At 42.2% G+C, this 20,595-nt stretch overlaps 1 protein-coding gene across 1 annotated transcript; it reads left to right on the forward strand.

Annotated features, from left to right (window-relative positions):
* The first annotated feature begins 14,243 nt into the window (after positions 1-14,243).
* Positions 14,244-15,461, forward strand: LOC139016707 (GTPase IMAP family member 7-like). The gene is given in 2 exon segments (XM_070424960.1): positions 14,244-14,663; positions 14,666-15,461. Coding segments are annotated over 2 exon segments (867 nt in total). The 5' UTR covers positions 14,244-14,476; the 3' UTR covers positions 15,346-15,461.
* The last annotated feature ends 5,134 nt before the right edge of the window (positions 15,462-20,595 follow it).

The following is a 20,595-nucleotide window of genomic DNA, read 5'->3' on the forward strand; positions in this document are numbered from 1 at the left end:
CCAGCTTTCAGGCAATTCTAAATGGTGGATGTTTTGTATTTTAGTTGTAATTTTTATGTGTTGTGGGAAGCGCTGAGTATCTGAATTTACCTATGCTGCCATCTTGGTAGCTTTTTCTATGCTTGTTTGTAATCTAGGAGAGCATGTCCTTGCCAACATTGATCTTGTCAGTGTTTTTAACTTCAGTTGTCTTAATGGGTGTGTAGTGGTAGCTTGTTATGATTTTAATGTGCATTTCACAAGAGATTAGAAAAGCTGAGCATTTATTAATGTGCTTATTGGTCATTTATATTCTTCTTTTCGTTAAAATATTTTTACCATTTTATATTGGGTTAGTTGTGTTTTATAATTATCATAACCATCGTCATCATTATTATATTTCCAGAGGCCCAGTGACAAATTTGTGCATGGGTGGGGTCTGGCCAACCCACCCCTATTGGGGCCGATTGGGCTGGGCTGGCTGGGGAGAGGGGCCATGGGCAGTTGGGAGGTCAGCCCTGCCCCCGATAGGGCTGAAGGGCTTATTGGGGGCAGGGCCAGCAGGGGGGGACATCGATGGTTGGTCAGCTGGCCCCGCCCCTGGTCGAACTCCTGGTTGAGGGAACAATTTGCATATTAGCCTTTCATTACATAGGATATTTTTAATGAATATTCTCTATATTCTGGACAGATGCATATGTCAGATATGTTTTGCAAATATTTTCTCCCTGGCTTGCTTTTGCATTTTCTTAATTGTATCTCTAAAAGAGCAAAAGTTTGATGTCTGTTTTTTTGTTTTTTTGTTTGTTTGTTTGTTTTTTAATATGTTTTTTGCTTATTGTAGAGAGGAAGGGAGAGGGAGAGAGAGATATAAACATCAGTGCTGAGAGAGAATCACTGATTGGCTGCCTCCTGCATGCCCCCTACTGGGGATCGAGCCCAAAATCTGGGCATGTGCCCTGAGTAAGAATCGAACCCTGACCTCCTAGTTCATAGGTGGATGTTCAAACACTGAGCCACACTGTCTGGGCATTATGTAGCCTGTTTTTTGGTTTGTTTGTTTTGTTTTTTGTGTTTTTTTTTGTAGCATGTTTTGATCCCACTTCCTCCTGCTTCAGATTAGCAGGTCCTCTTGGACCTTTCTGACAATCCATTAAGGTACAAAGTTGAGGCAAGTGATGGGCTATCTCTTTCTCTCTAACAGAATCCGGAAGTGAAATATAATTTGAAAAAAGCTGTATACTCAGCCAGACATCTGTGAGACATGGAAAAGGGAAAAAATAGGGAATTTCTTTAAGGAATTCAGACTTGCTTGTGGAACAGGTGGGGCTGGAATAATTACTTCAGTATATGTGTGTTTCCTTGATTCGACTGGGGGCTTGTTGGGGGCAAGGGGTTCTTGTGGCCTGTTTACCTTTGTATCCCTCCCTGGGCGGAATGGGCATAGAATGATTACCTTGGGGTTTAGAGCAGCATTTCTGCTAAATGTCAGACTGGTGACTTGCCACCTCAAGTTCACAGAAATCTTTAGAGGACACCATTTACAGTCCTATTTAAAAGGTTCCAGTCAGGGGTAACCTTTTGTTTGTGTTCAAGGTTAGGTACCTGCTGACCCCACTGTAGGCTTCATTGGAAGCTGTGTGTTTGGTGGGTGGCTTGGAAGGAAGGCGATCCTGCATGGGAGGGGCTGACTTGGAACCCTATTTGGAAACCTGTTTCCTGAGGCAGCAGTGGTGGGACCTGGACTGTACTTAGTGACTCAGCCTGTGAGATATTCCGAAGGCGCAGACCACGTGCTGCTAGCAGACACAGCTGTGGAACAAATCATCACCAGCAATGGAGGCCGCTTTGAAAGAGACAAGGAAGGACTGATGTCTGTTTTTTTAGCTTTTTCATTTATGTATTGTATTTTCATAAGTGAATCTTTAAAAGAGAAAAATTTTGATGTCTGTTTTTTTAGCTTTTTCATTTACGTATTATACTTTTTTGTCCTAATTAAGGAATCTTTGTTCAACACTGTTTCACAAAGATTTTCTTTTATACATACTTTCCTGGAAGTGGAATTATGTTAGTTTTTACATTTAGGTATAAGTCCATTTTTTAAATTTATTTATTTTGTGTATGTGTGATATGAGCTAAGGATTTGGGCTTATTATTTTTCTCACAGATATCTTGCTATTTCAACACAATTTCATGAATGAACTTTTTTTCTTAGTTATATTGCTTTGACATCTTTATTGAAAATCAATTGATGATTTAAATATGGATCTGTTTCTTGATCCTCTATTCTTTTCCATTGATCTCTGCATTATTCTTATACCTCTATAGCATTATCTAGATCAGCGGTTCTCAACCTGTGGGTCATGACCCCTTTGGCGGTCAAATGACCCTTTCACAGGGGTCTCCTAAGACTATCCTGCATATCAGATATTTACATTATTATACATACCAGTAGCAACATTACAGTTATGAAGTAGCAACAAAAATAATTTTATGGTTGGGTCACAAAAAGAGGAACTGTACTTAAAGGGCCAGAAGGTTCAGGACCACTGATCTAGATTAATATGTCTTTATAGTAAGTCTTGATAACAAGTATTCTTATTCCTCCATATTTCTTCCTTTTAAAAAATTGGTTTGGTTATTCCATGTCTTCTGCCTTTCCATGCAAATTGAAAAATCTGCTTAACAATTTCTTTCAAAAATTCAGTTAGGATTTTGTTTGGGATTCTACTGAATTATAGATCAATTAGGGGAGGGTTACCACCTTAAAAATATTGAATCTTCAGTCCACAAACATTGCATTTACTTAGGTGTTGGTTTCCTATCACAATTGTCAGTGTACAGCTTTGTGCATCTTTTATTAAATTTATTTTTAACTTTTTATTTTGAATTGTATTATGTTTAAAATGTAACATTCCCATTGTTCATTACTAGAAAATAAATATATGTGTTGAATATTAAGCTTGTATCTTGAGATTGTGTAAATTCTCTTATCTACCATTTTTTTCATAGTCCTTAACATTTTCTACATACATGATCATGTCATCTGCAAATTATAACAGTTTTACTTTGTTCTATCCACACTTTGTGGTTTTTTTTTTTGTTTTTTTTTTTTTTGTCTTGTCCCATTGTAATGGTTGAGTCTCTGAGAAAATATTGGAGAAGTAGTGAGAACTGACATTCTTGCCTGAGGCCTAAAATTAAATCTAAAACAATTGGCCTGTTACTGTTAATTATCATGGTAGATATAGTTTTGTTTTCCCCTAGATGTCCTGAATCAGGTTGAAGAAGTTCCTTTCTATTCTTAGTTTGCTAAGAGGTTTTAATTATGACTAGTTCTTATATTTTATCAAATGTTTTTTCTGGAATGGTTGAAATAACTATATATTTTCTGCAATCTGTTGATGGTCAGTAATGTTTATTATGAAATGTTAAACAAACTGAGCAGATAAGATTAACCTAACTTAGTCATAATATAGTATTTTTATGTACATTGTTTAGTTTCATTTGCTAATATCTTAAAAAAGATTTTTGTCTTTTTTCATTATGGATGTTGGCCTATGGTTCTTTTTTGTGTGATGTCTGCATCTGGTTTGATTTTGTGGCATGTTTGGCCTAATAAAATAAAATGAGAAGTGTTTCCTTCTCTTCTATTTTCTTGGTTTGTGTTAGATTGGTACCATATATACTTTTTTTAGTCTGTGAGAGACACACTTTATTTTAAAATTCCATATCACTTTTCAACTTTTCAACACTGCTCTTTTATTCATTACTATATAAGTAGATTTTAGGTTAAAAAGAAATATTTATGAAATATATGTTTTTCAATCCAATGTTGTTTTTTTTACCAATACTCTTCAGATTGTGCTAGAGTCCATGGCCAGTGTGGCTTTCAAGGGTCCAAAGACTTGGAGGGAGGGCTGACGTGCAAATGATACACAAGGCGAAATATTATTTTTTATACCAGGGGAACCAGAGGACAACCCAACTAAAGAAGTCAAGTTCTCTCCATTGCTCCATTCCCAGCTGCTTTTATTAGCTAGAATACACAATTACCTTTAGGAATGCAAACAGACATATCAATGGTAATGCTTAGCAAACAGTAAGATTGTCAGGTTTTGGGGGAGTTTGCTTTAGGCCATTGAATCAGCAGCAGGTAATAAAATGTAGATATTTACCCTGTGAATATCAAAAGGAGCCCTGGTCAGCCTTCTGCCAGACTCCTCACATTTATATCAATTACTGTTAATCTTGGTCTCCATCAAGATTGTCTGAGTTCCAAGAATCAATATAAATTCTAAATATCTTTAATTTAAATTTTTTCTATTAGAGTTGATATTCAATATAATTTCATGTTAATTTCAGGTATATAGTATAGTGGTAAGATAGTGATATGATTTACAAAGTGATACCCCCAAAAATTCAAGTACCCACCACGCACCGTATTTAGTTTTTACCTTAAGTATGTGCCACAGCTTTTATCCTCTCATGTTTTAATTATATTCCCTATGCCGTACTATATAAAACCTGTGAATGATTTTGTGTTTGTATGTGGTTTAAATTCTTTTTTCACTCATTCTATTACAGGTTACATTCAATATTATTTTGTACTAGAGGCCCGGTGCATGAAATTCGTGGAAGGGGGTGATCCCTCAGCCTAGCCTGCACCCTCTCCAATCTAGGACCCCTCAAGGGTTGTCTGGCTGCCTGTTTAAGCCCTATCCCAGTGGGCTGCCCCCCCCCCCCAACTTTCCTGGTGGGATCAGGCCTAAATGGGCAGTCTGACATCCCTCTCACAATCCAGGACTGCTGGCTTCCAACTGCCTGCCTGCCTGATTGCTCCCTAACCACTCCCCTGCCAGACTGATCGACCCCAAACTGCTCCCCTGCTGGCCTGATTGCCCCTAACTGCTCCCCTACAGGCCTGGTCTCCCCCAACTGCCCTCCTCTGCAGGCCTGGATCCCCACAACTGTCCTCCCCTACAGGCCTGATCACCCCCAACTGCCCTCCCCTGGTGGCCATCTTGTGGCAGCCATCTTGTGTCTACATGGGGGTGGCCATCTTTGACCACATGGGGGCGGCCATCTTGTGTGTTGGAGTGATGGTCAATTTGCATATTACTTCTTTATTACATAGGATTGGTTTCAGCTGTACAACATTTTGGTTAGGCAATCAGAAAATTTGCAATGTGTTCTCCCTGATATTTTCAGTGCCCACCTAGCACCATACATAGTTATTACACTATCATTAACTATATTTCCTATGCTGTACTTTACATTTTGTGAATATTGTATAACTACCAATCTGTACTTCTTAAACCCTTCATCTTTTTCAGCCAGTCCCGCCAAGCCCCATCCCTCTCTTGCAATATTCATTCTTCTATTGAATCAACAAGTCTCTTTCTGTGGGTGTGCTTTTTTATTATTATTTATAATTGTCTTTAGGTTCCATATATAAGTGAAATCATGTGGTATTTGTCTTTCACTGACTGATATTTCATTTAGCATAATACCCTCTAGGTCCATTTATGATGCTTCAAATGGCAATATTTAATTCATTATTATGGCTGAGTAATATTCCACTGTATATAAGTACCACAGCTGTTATCCACTCATCTATTGATAGGCAATTGGATTGCTTCCATATCTGGGCTACTGTAAATTATGCTCCAATGAACATTGTAGTACATATATTCTTTTGAATTAGTGTTTTGGGTTTCTTCATATATATACCCAGAAATAGAATCACTGGGTCATAAGGCAGTTTTATTTTCAACTTTTTGAGGACGCTCCAAATTGTTTTCCATAGTGGCTGCACTAATCTACATTCACAAAGTGCATTCACACCAGCAGTCAAGAGAGTTCCCTTTTCTCCACATCTTCACCATCACTTGCTTTTTGTTGATTTAATAATGATAGCCATTCTGATAGGTGTGAGATGATATCCAATTGTGGTTTTCATTTGCATTTCTCTGATGATTAGTGACATGAACATGATTTCCTATGTTTGTTGGCCATCTATATGTCCTCTTTGGAGAATTGTCTATTCAAGTTATTTGCCCATTTTTAAATGGAATATTTTTGGGTTATTGAGATGTATGAGTTGTTTATAAATACTGGATAGTAGCCCTTATCAGTTGTATCATTGGCAAATACCTCCTCCCATTTAGTACGTTATCTTTTTGTTTTGTTGATGGTTTCCTTTGCTGTGCAAATATTTCTGAGTTTGATTTTGTCCCATTTTCCCTCCTTTGGTTTTTCTTGCCTGAGGAGATATATGAGAAAAAATATTTCTAAAAGAAATGTCAGAGATTTTATAGCCTGTTTTCTTCTAGATCAGCGGTTCACAACCTGTGGGTCGCGACCACTTTGGAGATCAAACTACCCCTTCACAGGGTTCACCAAAGACCATCGGAAAACACATATATAATTACATATAGTTTTGTGATTAATCACTATGCTTTAATTATGTTCAATTTGTAACAATGAAATTGGGGGACACCACAACATGAGGAACTGTATTAAAGGGTCATGGCATTAGGAAGGTTGAGAACCACTGTTCTAGATGTTTTATGTTTTTGTTTTGTTTTATTTTTTAGATTCCCCAAATCTTTAATTTTTAAAACCAAGAGATGTACAAGGACATCAGAAACTGCTACCCCAACATGCTGTTCCTGGTGACCAAGACACTTCAGTGCTACCATGTCCTTGGCAGTGAAAGACATAGTCGCAGTGAGGAAAGTGAAGAAGGTCTTTGGGGCAATATCCATGAGCATGTGGTATCCTGACAAGGAGAGCTTAAGGGCCATTTTCTTTGATTAGTATGTAGCCAAAAGGAGTAAATACAGCCCTCCGAGCCTGTTCCAGCAGTATGGGAGAATTTACTGTGCCTGCAAAAACTGGGCCACTCAGGGGGAGCAGAGAGAGCAGCTGGCAGAGCTGGTGGCTGCGGTAGAGATCCTGGAGATGGAGCATGAGGGAGCTTTCTACAGGAAGGAACTCTTCTTCAATTCCAAGATCCTCCCGGGAGGTGGGGGAGGATCTCATAGAGCAGACTCCAGGTACTATAAGGTGAAAGCACAGACAGTAAAGCAAAAGAAAGACATGAAGAAGATGTTACTGGGAGTAACTGAGTGTTGAAGGTAGTCCACAGAATCAAAAATTGTATGTTGTCTGATACTTGATCTTCTTTATTTTTTTTATTTAAATGTTCATGAAATAACTTTTCCATCTCTTTACACCCAGTTTCTGTGTGTCTTTTATTTTGTTGTGAGTCTCTTGTAGACAGCATATATGTATGTCTTTTTTCTTATCTATTTAACTCCCTTATGTCCTTTGATTGGAGCAATTCATAAATTTACATTTACATTTATTATAGATAAGTATGTATTTATCATCATTTAATTATTTGCAGCTATGTTCTTCTTCTTTTCTTTCTTCTTCTAATAGAAATTTTTTGATGGCTTTTCAACTCATTTAGGTTTTTCTTGTCTGGGAAGCTTTTTATCTTTCCTTCCATTTTAAACAATAATCTTTGTTGGGAGAGTAATCTTGGTTGTAGGTTCTTACTTTTCATGACTTTGAATATTTCATGCCAATCTCTTCTGGCCTTGAAAGTTTCTATTGAGAAATCAGCTGTCAGTTTTATGGGTGGTCACTTGTACAAAACTGTCTTTCTCCTGCTGCTTTTAAGATTCTCGCTTTGTCCCTAGCTTTTGCCATTTTATAGATGATGCCTGTTGGTGTAGGTATCTTTGGGTTCATCTTATTTGGGCCTCTCTGAACTTCCTGGGCTTTTGTTACATTTTCCTTCACTAGGTTAAGAAAGTTTTCATTCATTATATTTTAAAATAGGTTCTCAATCTCATGCTGTCTCTTTTCCCCTTCTGGTTTTCATATGATGTGAATATTGTTATGTTTTATATTATCCCAGAAGTATACCTTTTTGCTCCTCTGATAGGGTATTTTCTTCTACCTTGTCTTCAAAATTGCTGGTTTGATTCTTTGTTTTATCTAATCTGCTATTGAATCCTTCTAGTGTATTCTTTATTACCGATATTGTATTCTTCAATTCTGACTGTTTGTGTGTGTGTGTGGGGGCGGGGGTTATGTCCTTCTTTATGCTTGCTATCTCTTTTTTGAAATTCTCACTAACTTCCTTGAGGACTGTGTCTGGCAGATAGAATATCTCCATTCATTTCATTGTTTTTCTGGAGATTTCTCCTGTGTTTTTTTTCCCCTTTGGGGAATGTTTGTCTCCCCTATTAGGCCACCTCTCTGTACTTGTTTCTGTGTATTGGGTAAATTTGTTATGTCTCCTAGTCTCACATTGTAGGTGGGGCTCCGTGGCACAGTCTCCCTGATGACCTGAGCTACATGGTTCAGGAAATTTTCAAATGGTATATATGTTTGCCCTCTTGTTGTAGTTGAGTCTTGATTGTTGTTGGCCGATCCACGGGTTGGGTTGACCTTCACACTGGCTGACTATGAGGTCAACATCAACCACAGTGTACGATCTGACTCCATGAAGCAAAATTTGCCCCATCAGCACCTGATGCCTACCAATATATCTATTTGAGTGTGTTGCCTGAGGGCTCATTGGGTCATGCTCTGATGTGGTCTGAAGCTCTCTGGGACCTATTGGTAGGCACTATGGGTCAAGGCAATGACTGTATCTGCATGTGACTGAGCCTGGGTTACATATTTGGAACTACAAAATGATCTACAGGCTGTGGTTGTCTCTGCTGGGCCAAGCTGTCCACCAAGGATAGCTTCTACCAGCACCAAATCTGGGACAAGTTCAACAAAAGGCAGGTAGATTTTTTAGGTGTTAAATTGGGCCTGTCTCTTACCTGAGCAAGTATGGACAGCTTCTCCCCTCACTTCCTCTTTCCTTCTCAATATGTTTGCTTGGCATTGCCTTCAATGTCAGGCAAGGGAATAGGGCCCAGATTTTCCAGGTAAAGCAACATGGGTGTTTGTGTGTGTTTTAGGGGGAGAGGATGGAGGCAGGAAATGTGGGACTTGGTGCAGAGGGGACATCTATCCTGATTCTATATTTTAAACCTCCTGGCATACTTGCTCTCAGCATATGCCTCTCCTTGCTTGATCTTTCCTCTGTCTGCTGATATTAGCTGTGATCCATTTCAAAAGCTGAGCCATATAAAATAATACATCTTGCCCTAGTCAATTTGGCTCAGTGGATAGAGCATTGGCCTACTGACCAAAGGGTCCTGGGTTCAATTCTGGTTAATGGCATACCTCAGTTGCCGACTCTGCCCAAACCCGGGCCCTTGTTGGGGCTCATAGAAGAGGTAACCAATCAATGTGTTTCTCATTGTGTTTCACATCAATATTTCTCATCTCAATGTGTTTAACATCAATATTTTTCTCTGTCTTTCCCTCTCTCTTCCACTCTGCCTAAAAATCAATGGGAAAATATCCTCGGGTGAGGATTAAAAGAAATGAATAGGAAAATAGTACCTCTTTTAGGGATTGATGCTCAGAGGATAGTTGTACAAATAAATGATTTCTTTCACCATTTATTGAATTTATAAATAAATTTGATGCTTTCAGGGATAGAGTTTGGTGAACAGACAGAATAAGCTCTGAGGGCAATTGGTGGGTGAAGAGAACTGGGAAGTGTAAGAAGCACAACTCAGTGGGGTTCCCCTTCTGTACAGCCATCACCTACATCAATTTTGGCCAAAATTGATGGTAAATATTATTGTTTCTCTTCTTAGTTTTAAAAAAACTGTATCTAGCTCCCTATCCTTAAGGCATAAAGACATAACTCTTATTTCAAAAGGAGTGTTTGTCTTTTTAACAGTGATTCAAGTTTGTATACGATGGCCTTCTATCATAAGAGCCTGTCTTTAACAACTAGCATTTTCAGCCTGTCCCACCAAAGTCTGATCCAATACAAGTTCTTCAAACAGCTTTTCTCATTTCCAAACAATTCTGGATGGGAAGGAGAAAAATATTTGCAATGTCATACCATGTTTCTATGCCACTAAGCATTTATAAATAAAGAAAATATGATGTTTTCACAGATGTATGCTGGACATAAAGATCAGAGAGAAAGCAGGACTCAGAGGGATTTTGTGTTCTTGTTGCTTTTAGTCCTCAGGAGAGGAAATTTTTTCTTTGATTTTTTTAGAGAGTAGAACGGAGGGCAGAATGGAAGAACAGGACTGAGACCAAGGGACACATCAATGTGAGAGTGACACAGCAATTAGTTGCCTCCTGCATGTACCCCGATACAGGAAAATGACCAAACTTGCAGGGCCAGAGTGATTTTTAATCAATTTCTTTACTTACAAATATTTGTTGAGAACCCCTCTTTGTCCAGTATTGTGCTTGTTCTCAGGTAATAAGGGAAATACAAGACAGAGATGGACCTACAACTATCACATATTAAATTTATTAGGGCATCATAGGTTAATAATATTATATATGTTTCAGGTATACAAGTATATACTACGTCATCGGTATATTACATTGCATTCTCACCACACAAAACCCTCCCTCCTTCCATCATCATATGTTTGACCCCTTTGCTCTCTTCAACCTTTCACCACCCCCATTTTCTCTAGTAACCACCATACTGTTGTCTGTGTCTATGAGTTTGTTTGATTGTTTTGTTTTTTTCACTGGTTGACTTCTATTTTATATCCCAAATATGAGTGAAATCATATAGTTCTTCTCTTTTTTCATTGGTAATTTTTGCTTAGCATGATACTCTTTAGATCCTGTAAACTGGATAATTTTTAATTATATCACCCCAGGGTCATGTCTGGTAGTTAACAGGCTCTTGGGCATGCCAGGGTGATGGGGATTACTGGGCCTTGTGTCCTTCATCATCACGCAGGCTAGTTCGGGCCTCTTCATAAAGCAGTTGCAGGGTTCTGAAGACCAGAAGGAGACAGCAAGCCACATCACATCAGCACTTTTGGAGTCTACTTGCATCATGCTTCTACTGCCCTATTGTCCACAGCAAGTCACAGGGCCCACCCAGATGCAATCGGTGGAGAAACATATCAGCACCTTGTGGGAGGAGCTGCAGATCCACATCCCAAAGAGGCATGTGTACGTAGATGGGAAGAATTCATGGCCATATCTACAATGTATCACATAGATGGCCATATGCTGTCAGCATTGCAAATTGTTCCTCTGTTGGAGTTGGCCTTTGGTGCCTTTTTGCTTCCCCTCCCATGATTTTCCTACTACTTTTTCAATGATCAGCTAATGCCCTCAGGTTATCCTTAGGATGGAGCCTTCCATGGTGTTGCTAACTGAACAATAATCTGGACTCCCACCACATTTTCCTTTAATCTTAGTCAACCTGTAGCCGGAGGTCTCAGCTTCTGAAAATTTACTTCTCTCATCCCAGGATTCTGGTTATCACATGTGGGAAACTCTGCCTTAAGGATCATTTTGCTAATCCCTGGAAATGTGTGTGGTTGTCTGTTGTCTTCCATGGTCCCTCTCACCCCACTGTAGCTGCTACTGCTGGCTGCCACAGCTGCCAGCCCTCAGCCCTTGCTTCTTAGTGCTGGCCCCACCCCCAGCCCAATGGTGGGTGGGGGCTGATCTGGGGCCAGGCTGGCTAGGGGAGGGGCTGTGAGAGGTTGAGGCACAACAGGTTGCACCCCATCAAGCCTCTGTGGAAGTGTGGTGACTGGATTGGGCCTGCACGACTGCCTCTGTGGCTGCCTCTGTGGAAAGGGCAGCACTGGGACTGGATCACACTGTGGCTTTTCCTGCACCACCTTTGTGGAAGGTGCGTGGCGCCACCTTCTTGACACCTCTGCATAAGGGGCCACAGCACTGGACTGGTGGTGCCGGCCCAGCCAGCCCTTCCCACACAAGCGCCAGCCTGGCCCAACCCACCCCTCCCACATGAGTGCTGGACCAGTCTGCCCCTCCTGTGTGGCACAAGACCCGCCCACCTCTTCTGTGTGGCCCCGACCCTATGCCCTCACAGCCTCTGTGGCTGTGTCCGGATGGATGTCCACACTAATTGGCATATTACCCTTTTATTAATATACATAAGGTAATGTTGATAATTAGATAATTATCTATTAATTCCAATGGATAAAATGCTTTAAACATGGGTCAGTTTTGAGTTTCATCAAATGACTTGAGTGCACTATGTAATTTTCTACTTCATCTATCTACACTAATAAAAGATAAATATGCAAATTGATCATCATTTTGCAACACCCACCAGCCAATCAGGAGTGAGTAGGCAAATTAACCTGACAAAGACGGTGGGTTAATTTGCATAAACAGGCACTGAGTGTCCCAGGGCAGCAGTGTGGGGCAAGCAGTCCCCCACAGGGCCCCCACAGAGAGCAGAAACCAGGGCCCTGCTTTCCCCTGTGGCAGAGAGCAGACAGCAGGGTCCTGCTTGCCCCTGGCCCCAACAGCAAAGGACAAGCAAGCCCCCACAGAGCGCAGACACCAGGGCCTGTGGTGGCATCAAGCAGGCAGCTCCACAGAGAGCAGTGAACCACAGAAAGCAGGCCTAAGCCATCAGTAGGAAATCCCCTGAGGGGTCCCATATTGAAGAGGGTGCAGGTCGGACTGACGGACCCACCCCCAACCATGTGCACGAATTTCATGCTCCAGGCCCCTAGTCCTATCTAATAATAGACAAACATGGTAATTAACCGTAACTTCACTACCCTTCCCATTGGCTAATCAGCGAGATATGCAAATAAACTGCCAACTAAGATGGCGGCCGGCAGCCAGGCAGCTGAAGCAAACAGGAGGCTTGCTTGCTCCAGTGATGGAGAAAGCCAAGATTCCCTGTCTGCCGCTGCCGGCCTCTGAGCCGCACCCTAAGAAGCAATGTTGCAATTATAGAAGCTAAACAAACCCAGAAACCTGCTTTCAGCCAGCCGGGCCTCAGAGTTGGAGCTGTAACAGGGTTTCAATTATAGAATCCAAACAAACCCAGATACCTGCTTTCAGGAGCCGAGTTCTCAGAGCTGGAGCCGAGCCTCAGAGCTAAAGCTGGCTCTCAGTGCCAGTGACAGCCATAGAAGGTAAATTAATCCCAGAATAAAAAAAAAGAAAAAAAGGAGAGGTTGGGAGCTTCAGTCACCTGTGAGCCTGAAAATGGCCCTCAGCCCCTCACCCAGACTGGCCAGGCACCCCAGTGGGGACCCCTACCCTGAAGGGTGTGTGACCAACTGCAAACAGCCATCATCCCCTCATCCAAGCTGGCCAGGCACCCAAGCAGGACCCCCACCCTGATCCAGGACATTATTCAGGGCAAACCAGCTGGCCCCCACCCGTGCTCCAGGCCTCTATCCTATATAGTAAAAGGTTAATATGCAAACTGACCCTAACAGCAGAAGGACTGGAAATGACAGGTCACTATGACACACACTGACCAGCAGTGGGCAGACGCTCAATGCAGGAGCTGCATTCTGGTGGTCAGGGTGCTCTCACATGGGAGGAGCTTTGCTCAGCCACAAGCCAGGCTGATGGCTGCCAGCACAGCAGCGGTGGTGGTGGGAGCCTCTCCTGCCTCCTCAGCAGCGCTAAGGATGTCCTACTACAATTTAGGCCTGCTCCCCGCTGGCAAGTGGACATCCCCGAGGGCTTCCGGGCTGCCAGAGGAATGTCTGATTGCCATCTTAGGCCCAATCCCCCAGGGAATGGGCCTAAGAGAGCAGGTGGTCATCCCCTGAGGGGTCCCAGACTGTGAGAGGGTACAGGCCGGGCTGAGGGACCCCTCCCCCCCCACCCCAGTGCACAAATTTTTGTGCACCGGGCCTCTCTCTCTCTCTCTCTCTCTCTATATATATATATATATATATATATATATACATATATATATATGGCTAATATGCTAATTGTCCAGTCTGGAGTTCCACTGGGAGAGCAGAAGTTCCATCACTTGCTATGATGTGTGCTGACCAACAGAGAGAGGCACAGAACATGGTGGGCAACCATCAGCAGCTACAGGGCAATGAGGAACCAAGGGAACGAAGTGGAGAGGCAAGGAGGCTAGGCCTATGGTCCCTACCCTGCATAAATTTCATGCACCAGGCTTCTAGTCTACTAAAAAGATTTGTTGTAATAACTAATTTTGGTCTGGATATTTCCAAATGAGTCATGTCGGTAACTTTATTTATTGGTCAAATCTCTGTTAGCCTGTAGGATCGATATCACACTTGATTCATAGAAAGAATGGAAAGGTTTTCCTCTTTTTGTATTATCAGGAATAGCTCACATAACATTGAGATGAACATTTTTGTAGAGGTTTAAGTGAGTTCTCCTGTGAAAGCACCTGCACCCTGTACTCCTTTGTGGGAAAACTTGGCTTTATTATTTCTTCCATATGAATAATAGACCATTAAAAATTGCAAGGACAAGAATGAAGAAAAGACATTTGGGTCCCCACTTACCTAAGTACCCTTTCCCTTCTCATTCCCTTCCTTAAGGTGTTGTTGGTACCTGCATCTCAGAGCCTCTTGAGAAGATGGCTGGCCTTCAGGACAACACTCTGAGGATTGTTCTGGTGGGGAAAACTGGAAGTGGAAAAAGTGCAACAGCAAACACCATCCTTCGAAGAAGAGAATTTGTTTCTAAAATTTGTGCCCATGCTGTTACCAAGAAATGTCAGAAAGCAGAGCGAGATTGGAATGGGAGGAAACTTCTTGTCGTGGACACCCAGGAATGTTTGACACCAAGGAAAGACTTCAGACCACCTGTGAGGAAATCAGCAGGTGTCTCTGCTTCTCCTACCCTGGGCCTCATGCCATCATCCTGGTACTACAGCTGGGCCGCTACCGGGAGGAGGTTCAGAAAACAGTTGCATTGATCAAGGCCTTCTTTGGAAAGGCAGCCATGAATCACATGATCGTCTTATTCACTCGCAAAGATGATTTGGGTGATCAGACATTGCTTGAGTTTGTAGCATCATCAGACGTAAAACTGCAAAGTATCATCAAGGAGTGTGGGAACCGCTGCTGTGCCTTCAATAACAAGCAAAGTGCAGATGAGGCTGAGAAGGAAGCTCAACTGCAGGAGCTGGTGGAGCTGATAGAGGAAATGGTGCAGAAGAACAGAGGGGCTCACTTTTCTGATGCCATATACAAGGACACAGATGAAAAGCTGAAGAAAATCTATGCTGAGATATTGGCGATGGAAATTAAACTAAGAGAAGAGCAATGTGATCAGGGAAAAATATCACAGGAAGGAAAAGAGGAAGAAATAAAAGTGCTAAAGATGAAGTATGAAGAACAAATTAAAAATATAGGGGAACAAGCTGAAAGGAATGTATTTGCAGATATTGTACAAAGGATTTGGAATATGCTTTCAAATCTATGGCATAGCATTTTCAAATAGTGTAAATTTTATTTTTATTTTTTTATTTTTTTAAATATATTTTATTGATCTTTCAATAGAGAGGAAGGGAGAGAGACAGAGAGCCAGAAACATCGATGAGAGAGAAACATCGACCAGCCGCCTCCTGCACACCTCCCACCGGAGATGTGCCCGCAACCCAGGCACACGCCCTTGACCGGAATCGAACCCTGGACCCCTCAGTCCGCAGGCCGACGCTTCATCCACTGAGCCAAACCGGCCTCGGCGATTTTTAATTTGCATTTATTTGTTACTATGGTAGATTGTATTTTCAAAAAATGGTTATAACAGTATCTCCTATCCCACCTATTCTTCTTATAATCTCAGCTTGCTTTTCCTTTTGTTGAGTTATATGGGTCTGTGCCACAGCCTTGCAATTCCATGGACTTTCTGACTGATTTGGCAAATAGTGGATGGCTGTGACTTCTAAAGTTAGATAGGGGGGATGCCTCCTTGCTCTTTGCAGTACGTGCCCTTGGCCCTTGCCCACCATGTGGTGAGGAAGCCCAAGTTGTCCATCGAGTCCACATGAAGAGGACATGAAATCACTGGCTTACTCCTCTGGCTGATCTTTCATCTGCCAACAGAAACAACTTGCCAGCCATGCAAGTGAGGCAACATGGAAGCAAATTCTCCAGCTGCCAACTGAGCCATCTCAGATGAAGCTGCAAAGAGCAAAGATGGGCCACCTCCAATGCCCAGGTTTCAAGAGAAAAATAAACGATTGTTGTTGCTTTAAACCAATAGGTTTCAGGATGGTTTGTTATGCAGTGACAGCTAACCAGAAGCATACTCCCATCATTTCCCACCAATCCCCACAATGCGAACAAGCTGAAGAAGCTAGAAAATGGCATAATCATAAAATAATATATTATGGAGATTTCACAGGCTCAATTTAGGACAATTCAAATGAGAAATCCTTCATATATCAGTGTTAGCACCACTGGTGATGCACATTATTTTCGTCCACTTCTCTGAGTTCCTTTTTAGTGAAGCAGCAGGCTTCTCCAGCAAGATGGTTCTGTTGTCCACATGAGGCAGGATAATAAGAAGCTAGGAAATTTCCTGGGCAAGTGGGGAAACTGAGACAAGAAAATTAAACAAGGTGAGTCTATTTGGGTGTCTTGCAGCCAGCTTGTGAATCACAAAACTTTATCTTCACCAACCAAGGACACTTGAGAACAAATGGTTTATATTCTTCTCTCTAACCAGAAGATACATAGCTCACATCACCCTGGTCTGGGAAGTAGAGCACAAAGACCCAATTAAGGCCATTTGTGCCAGCTAAACCCAAGGGTAGAAGAAGTCAGGGAACAAATAACAGAAACCCATTAAAGCCAGACAGACCTAAGATAAAAGTAAAACAAATCAAAGAATAATTCAAAACTCACCCATACACTCATTTTAATGCATCAGCATATTAAAAATGCACCTGGAAAGCTGAAAAAAAAAAACAAGGGATAGAAAGCCCTCAGGATAAAAACTCATTGCTTTAGAGCAGGCCCATACCCTTTTCCACACATGAACTTTTTATTTCTTCCTAAATGCTAAGGGTCCCCAGGATAGACTGCAGCCAGCAGAGCAGTGGCAGTGACAGCTGGACCCAGGCTCAGCCCATGATCCTATCTCTGAGGCTCCCTTGTCCTTGACTTCCTAGAGAGCTGAAGCAGCCCTGCCATGGCTCATTTCTCTCTTATAACATTTCTAGAGCAAAAGCAGCCCCACCTAGGCGGTCTGCTGTGGCTTCTTCTACCTTAATCCCTTCCTTTATTTCACTGTTCCCAGATTTAATAAACATACTCACAAAATCGCCTGGACTTGTGTTTTGAAATCTTTCCTGCATCAAATCAAGAACCCACACACTATAGGGTAGAAAAGAGGACATATGTAATCTTCTCAACAATAAAGATTAATTTTTTTAAGAAAGACCCCACCCACTACAGGTCAGACTGAGAAGATCCACTTTGGGCTGGTCCTTGTCCAGTAACACATGGACATCTGGGAGTTATGAACTTTTCTTACTATTTCCCTCTTGCTTTTCTTTTTAAGGTACCTTACTTGGAATATCTATTAAAACATGAACTTGAAAATCTCTTCTCTGCCAAATGTTTTTCCTTTGCCTCTGCAGATCCATCCTCTGCCCTTCTTTACCCTAGCTCTTTGCCCAGGAGGCTGATCTATGTGGATCACATTGTTACCCAACCCAAAGGTTCTCCACTTGGGGTGTTGTATTCAAGAAGGAGACATGGTTGTCCCAAGACAGTTTTATTTATTTGTAGCAAATTAAGGAAACATGGGATTCATATAAAAAGATCTAATGCCTCAAAGGGAGTCTTGGCCATAGCTTACACTATTTGATCAATTACATGTTGGTTTATTCTTTGCAGTTGGCTACAGTTATACTGCTGAGTTCTTGTCAAGATCATCCTGTTTATAGCCGGACTGCTATATTTAAACATTTAGCAAGAAAAGCATCTACACTAATAATATACAAACATGGTAATTGACCGTACCTTCACTACACTTCCCATTGGCTAATCAGGGTGATATGCAAATTAACCACCAACAAAGATGGCGGTTAATTTGCATACATAGGCGCAATGCTGGAAGATGAAAGAGGAAGGATGGAAGAAGCTGCCTGCCGCTGAAGGTGATTGTTAACCAGGTGACAGCCAAGAGCCAGGTGGCAGGGCCGTGATTGGAGAACCAGGCTGCCTTTGCCTGCCCCAACCAGTAATCGGAGAAGCCGGGCCAGGGGCTGGGAGCATTGCCGCCTGGGCATGTGACCTGGTCCCCAGGGAGTGAAGCAGCCAGGCCCCAGGAGACCCAGAGGCTGGGGCTGTCTTCCCCACATCAGCAAGCGGGAAGCAGCTCTTCACCTGGAGGCTTAAGCTCAAGGTGGGAGACACCATTTTCTGTATGGAAAGGCAGGGGGCGTGGCTAAGCACAGGTGGCACCATGTTTGTGTATGGAGAGGCAGAGGCATTGCTCAGAGTGGGGTGGTCTCACGTATGGAGAGGCGGGGGCGTGGCTCAGAGCAGGTGGCACTATGTCCGGGGAGACCGGTGCTGAGGCCTGGTGTTCACCTCAGGATGCAAGGGGCAGGAGAGGAGCTGGAGGTAGAGGAGTGCGACTTCAGGCAAGTGAAGGAAAAGGGCAGGTTGCCCAGCCGTGATGCCGTTCCAAGCTTCCTGGCCCAGGTTTTCAAATGTAAATATTACTTCAGATGTTGTAGTTGCACATAGTTTATTCCCTTGCCCTCATCTTGGCTGTTAAAGTCATGCCCACCCTCTGGGCAGCCAGGCCTCACGTTCATGGCACAGAGGAGGTTTGGTTCTGGGGTCACCCTTTATATTTTTAGCGACTGCTACACTTGGTCGATAGGAAGAGTGAGACTTTAGCCCTGAAAAGACGGAAGGCTTGGGGCAGACGGTTTCCTCAAGGGCTCAGCCTGCTTTTGGGCCGTAGGCACAGGGAATATCCAGGGAAGCCCCAGAGCAGGCATCCCTCTGAGCTCGGACGAAGCGATTTTGCAGCCTCCCCTTCTTCTGTCCCAGGTGGTGGAGGCCGTGACTACCTCAGCTTGTAACTGTAAAACAGCACACACAAAGAGAATCTTTTTTGTGTCTCATGTTAAAAATTAAAATATATATATATATTAGAGAAAAAAATGGCAGAGGTTTAGACGGACGTGTCGGTGCCTTGTCCCAGAGCAGATAAGGACGAGCAGCTGAAAAGGGTAACATACAGCCCGAATAAGCAGAGGAGATTCAGCTGAGAGACAGTCTGCAGCCAGGAAAGACAGAGAACTCCTAGAAAAAGGGAATGGTTAGAGTCTAAGGCTGAAACCTCTCCCGGTGCGCCCGCTCAGCCATGGAGACCGCGCCATCTTGAGTGGCTGTTACCGGCATCCAGAGTCCAGCTACTAACCCAGAAGCAACGGCTCTCAAGCAGCGCGACTACATGAACTCAGAGGAGCCCTGCTTCTCCCCACAGAAAGGTTAGACTTCCCCCAAAGGTGCGGTTTGCAATTTAGGTTGGAGAGTGGAACGCACGCAGGGGAGAACTCTGCGCCCCACAAAGTCCGCTGCCTTTGGAGCCAGCGTGACCCACAAGTGTAGTATTTGTCTTTCACTGACCGATATTTCATTTAGCATAATACCCTCTAGGTCCATTCATGATGCTTCAAATGGTAATATTTAATTCATTATTATGGCTGAGTAATATTCCTATGTATATATATGTACCACAGCATTTATCCACTCATCTATTGGTAGGCAATTGGGTTGCTTCCATATCTGAGCACTGTAAATAATGCTTCAGTGAACATTGTGGTACATATATTCTTTTCAATTAGTGTTTTGGGTTTCTTCATATATATACCCAGAAATAGAATCACTGGGTCATAAGGCAGTTCCATTTTCAACTTTTTGAGGACCCTCCAAATTGTTTCCATATGGAATAAGTTACTGTGCCTTCAAAAACTGGGCCACTTGGGGGGAGCAGAGAGAGCAACTGGCAGAGATGGTGGCTGCGGTAGAGATCTTCTTTATTTTTTATTTAAATGTTCATGAAATACCTTTTCCATCCCTTTACACCCAGTCTCTGTGTGTCTTTCATTTTGTTGTGAGTCCCTTGTAGACAGCATATATATGTGTATTGTTTTTTTCTTATCTGTTTAACTCCCCTATGTCCTTTGATTGGAGCAATTCATAAATTTACATTTATTATAGATAAGTATGTATTTATCATCATTTTATTATTTTCAGTTTTGTTCCTCTTTCTTTTCTTTCTTCTTCTAATAGAAATTCTTTTGATGACTTTTTAACTCATTTAGGTTTTTCTTGTCTGGCATGCTTTTTATCTTTCCTTCCATTTTAAACAATAATCTCTGTTGGGAGGGTAATCTTGGTTGTAGGTTCTTACTTTTCATGACTTTGAATATTTCATTCAAATCTCTTCTGGCCTTGAAAGTTTCTATTGAGAAATCAGCTGTCAATTTTATGGGAGCTCACTTGTACAAAACTGTCTTTCTCCTGCTGCTTCTAAGATTCTCTCTTTGTCCCTAGCCTTTGCCAACTCACCACCAGGACATGCTGGTAGAACATGGAGATGTGCCTTTTGAAGTCCTGTAAATTATTGGAGTGAGAGAACCCAGTAGAAAAAGAGTTGGCTTCAAGTATCGTTATCCTTATATTAAATATTTTTATAAACCAGGAAAACTCACAAAGG

Source organism: Myotis yumanensis, unplaced genomic scaffold (assembly GCF_028538775.1).
Source record: "Myotis yumanensis isolate MYYU_CA2020_CCGP unplaced genomic scaffold, mMyoYum1.0.hap1 SCAF_9, whole genome shotgun sequence".
Taxonomy (NCBI): domain Eukaryota; kingdom Metazoa; phylum Chordata; class Mammalia; order Chiroptera; family Vespertilionidae; genus Myotis; species Myotis yumanensis.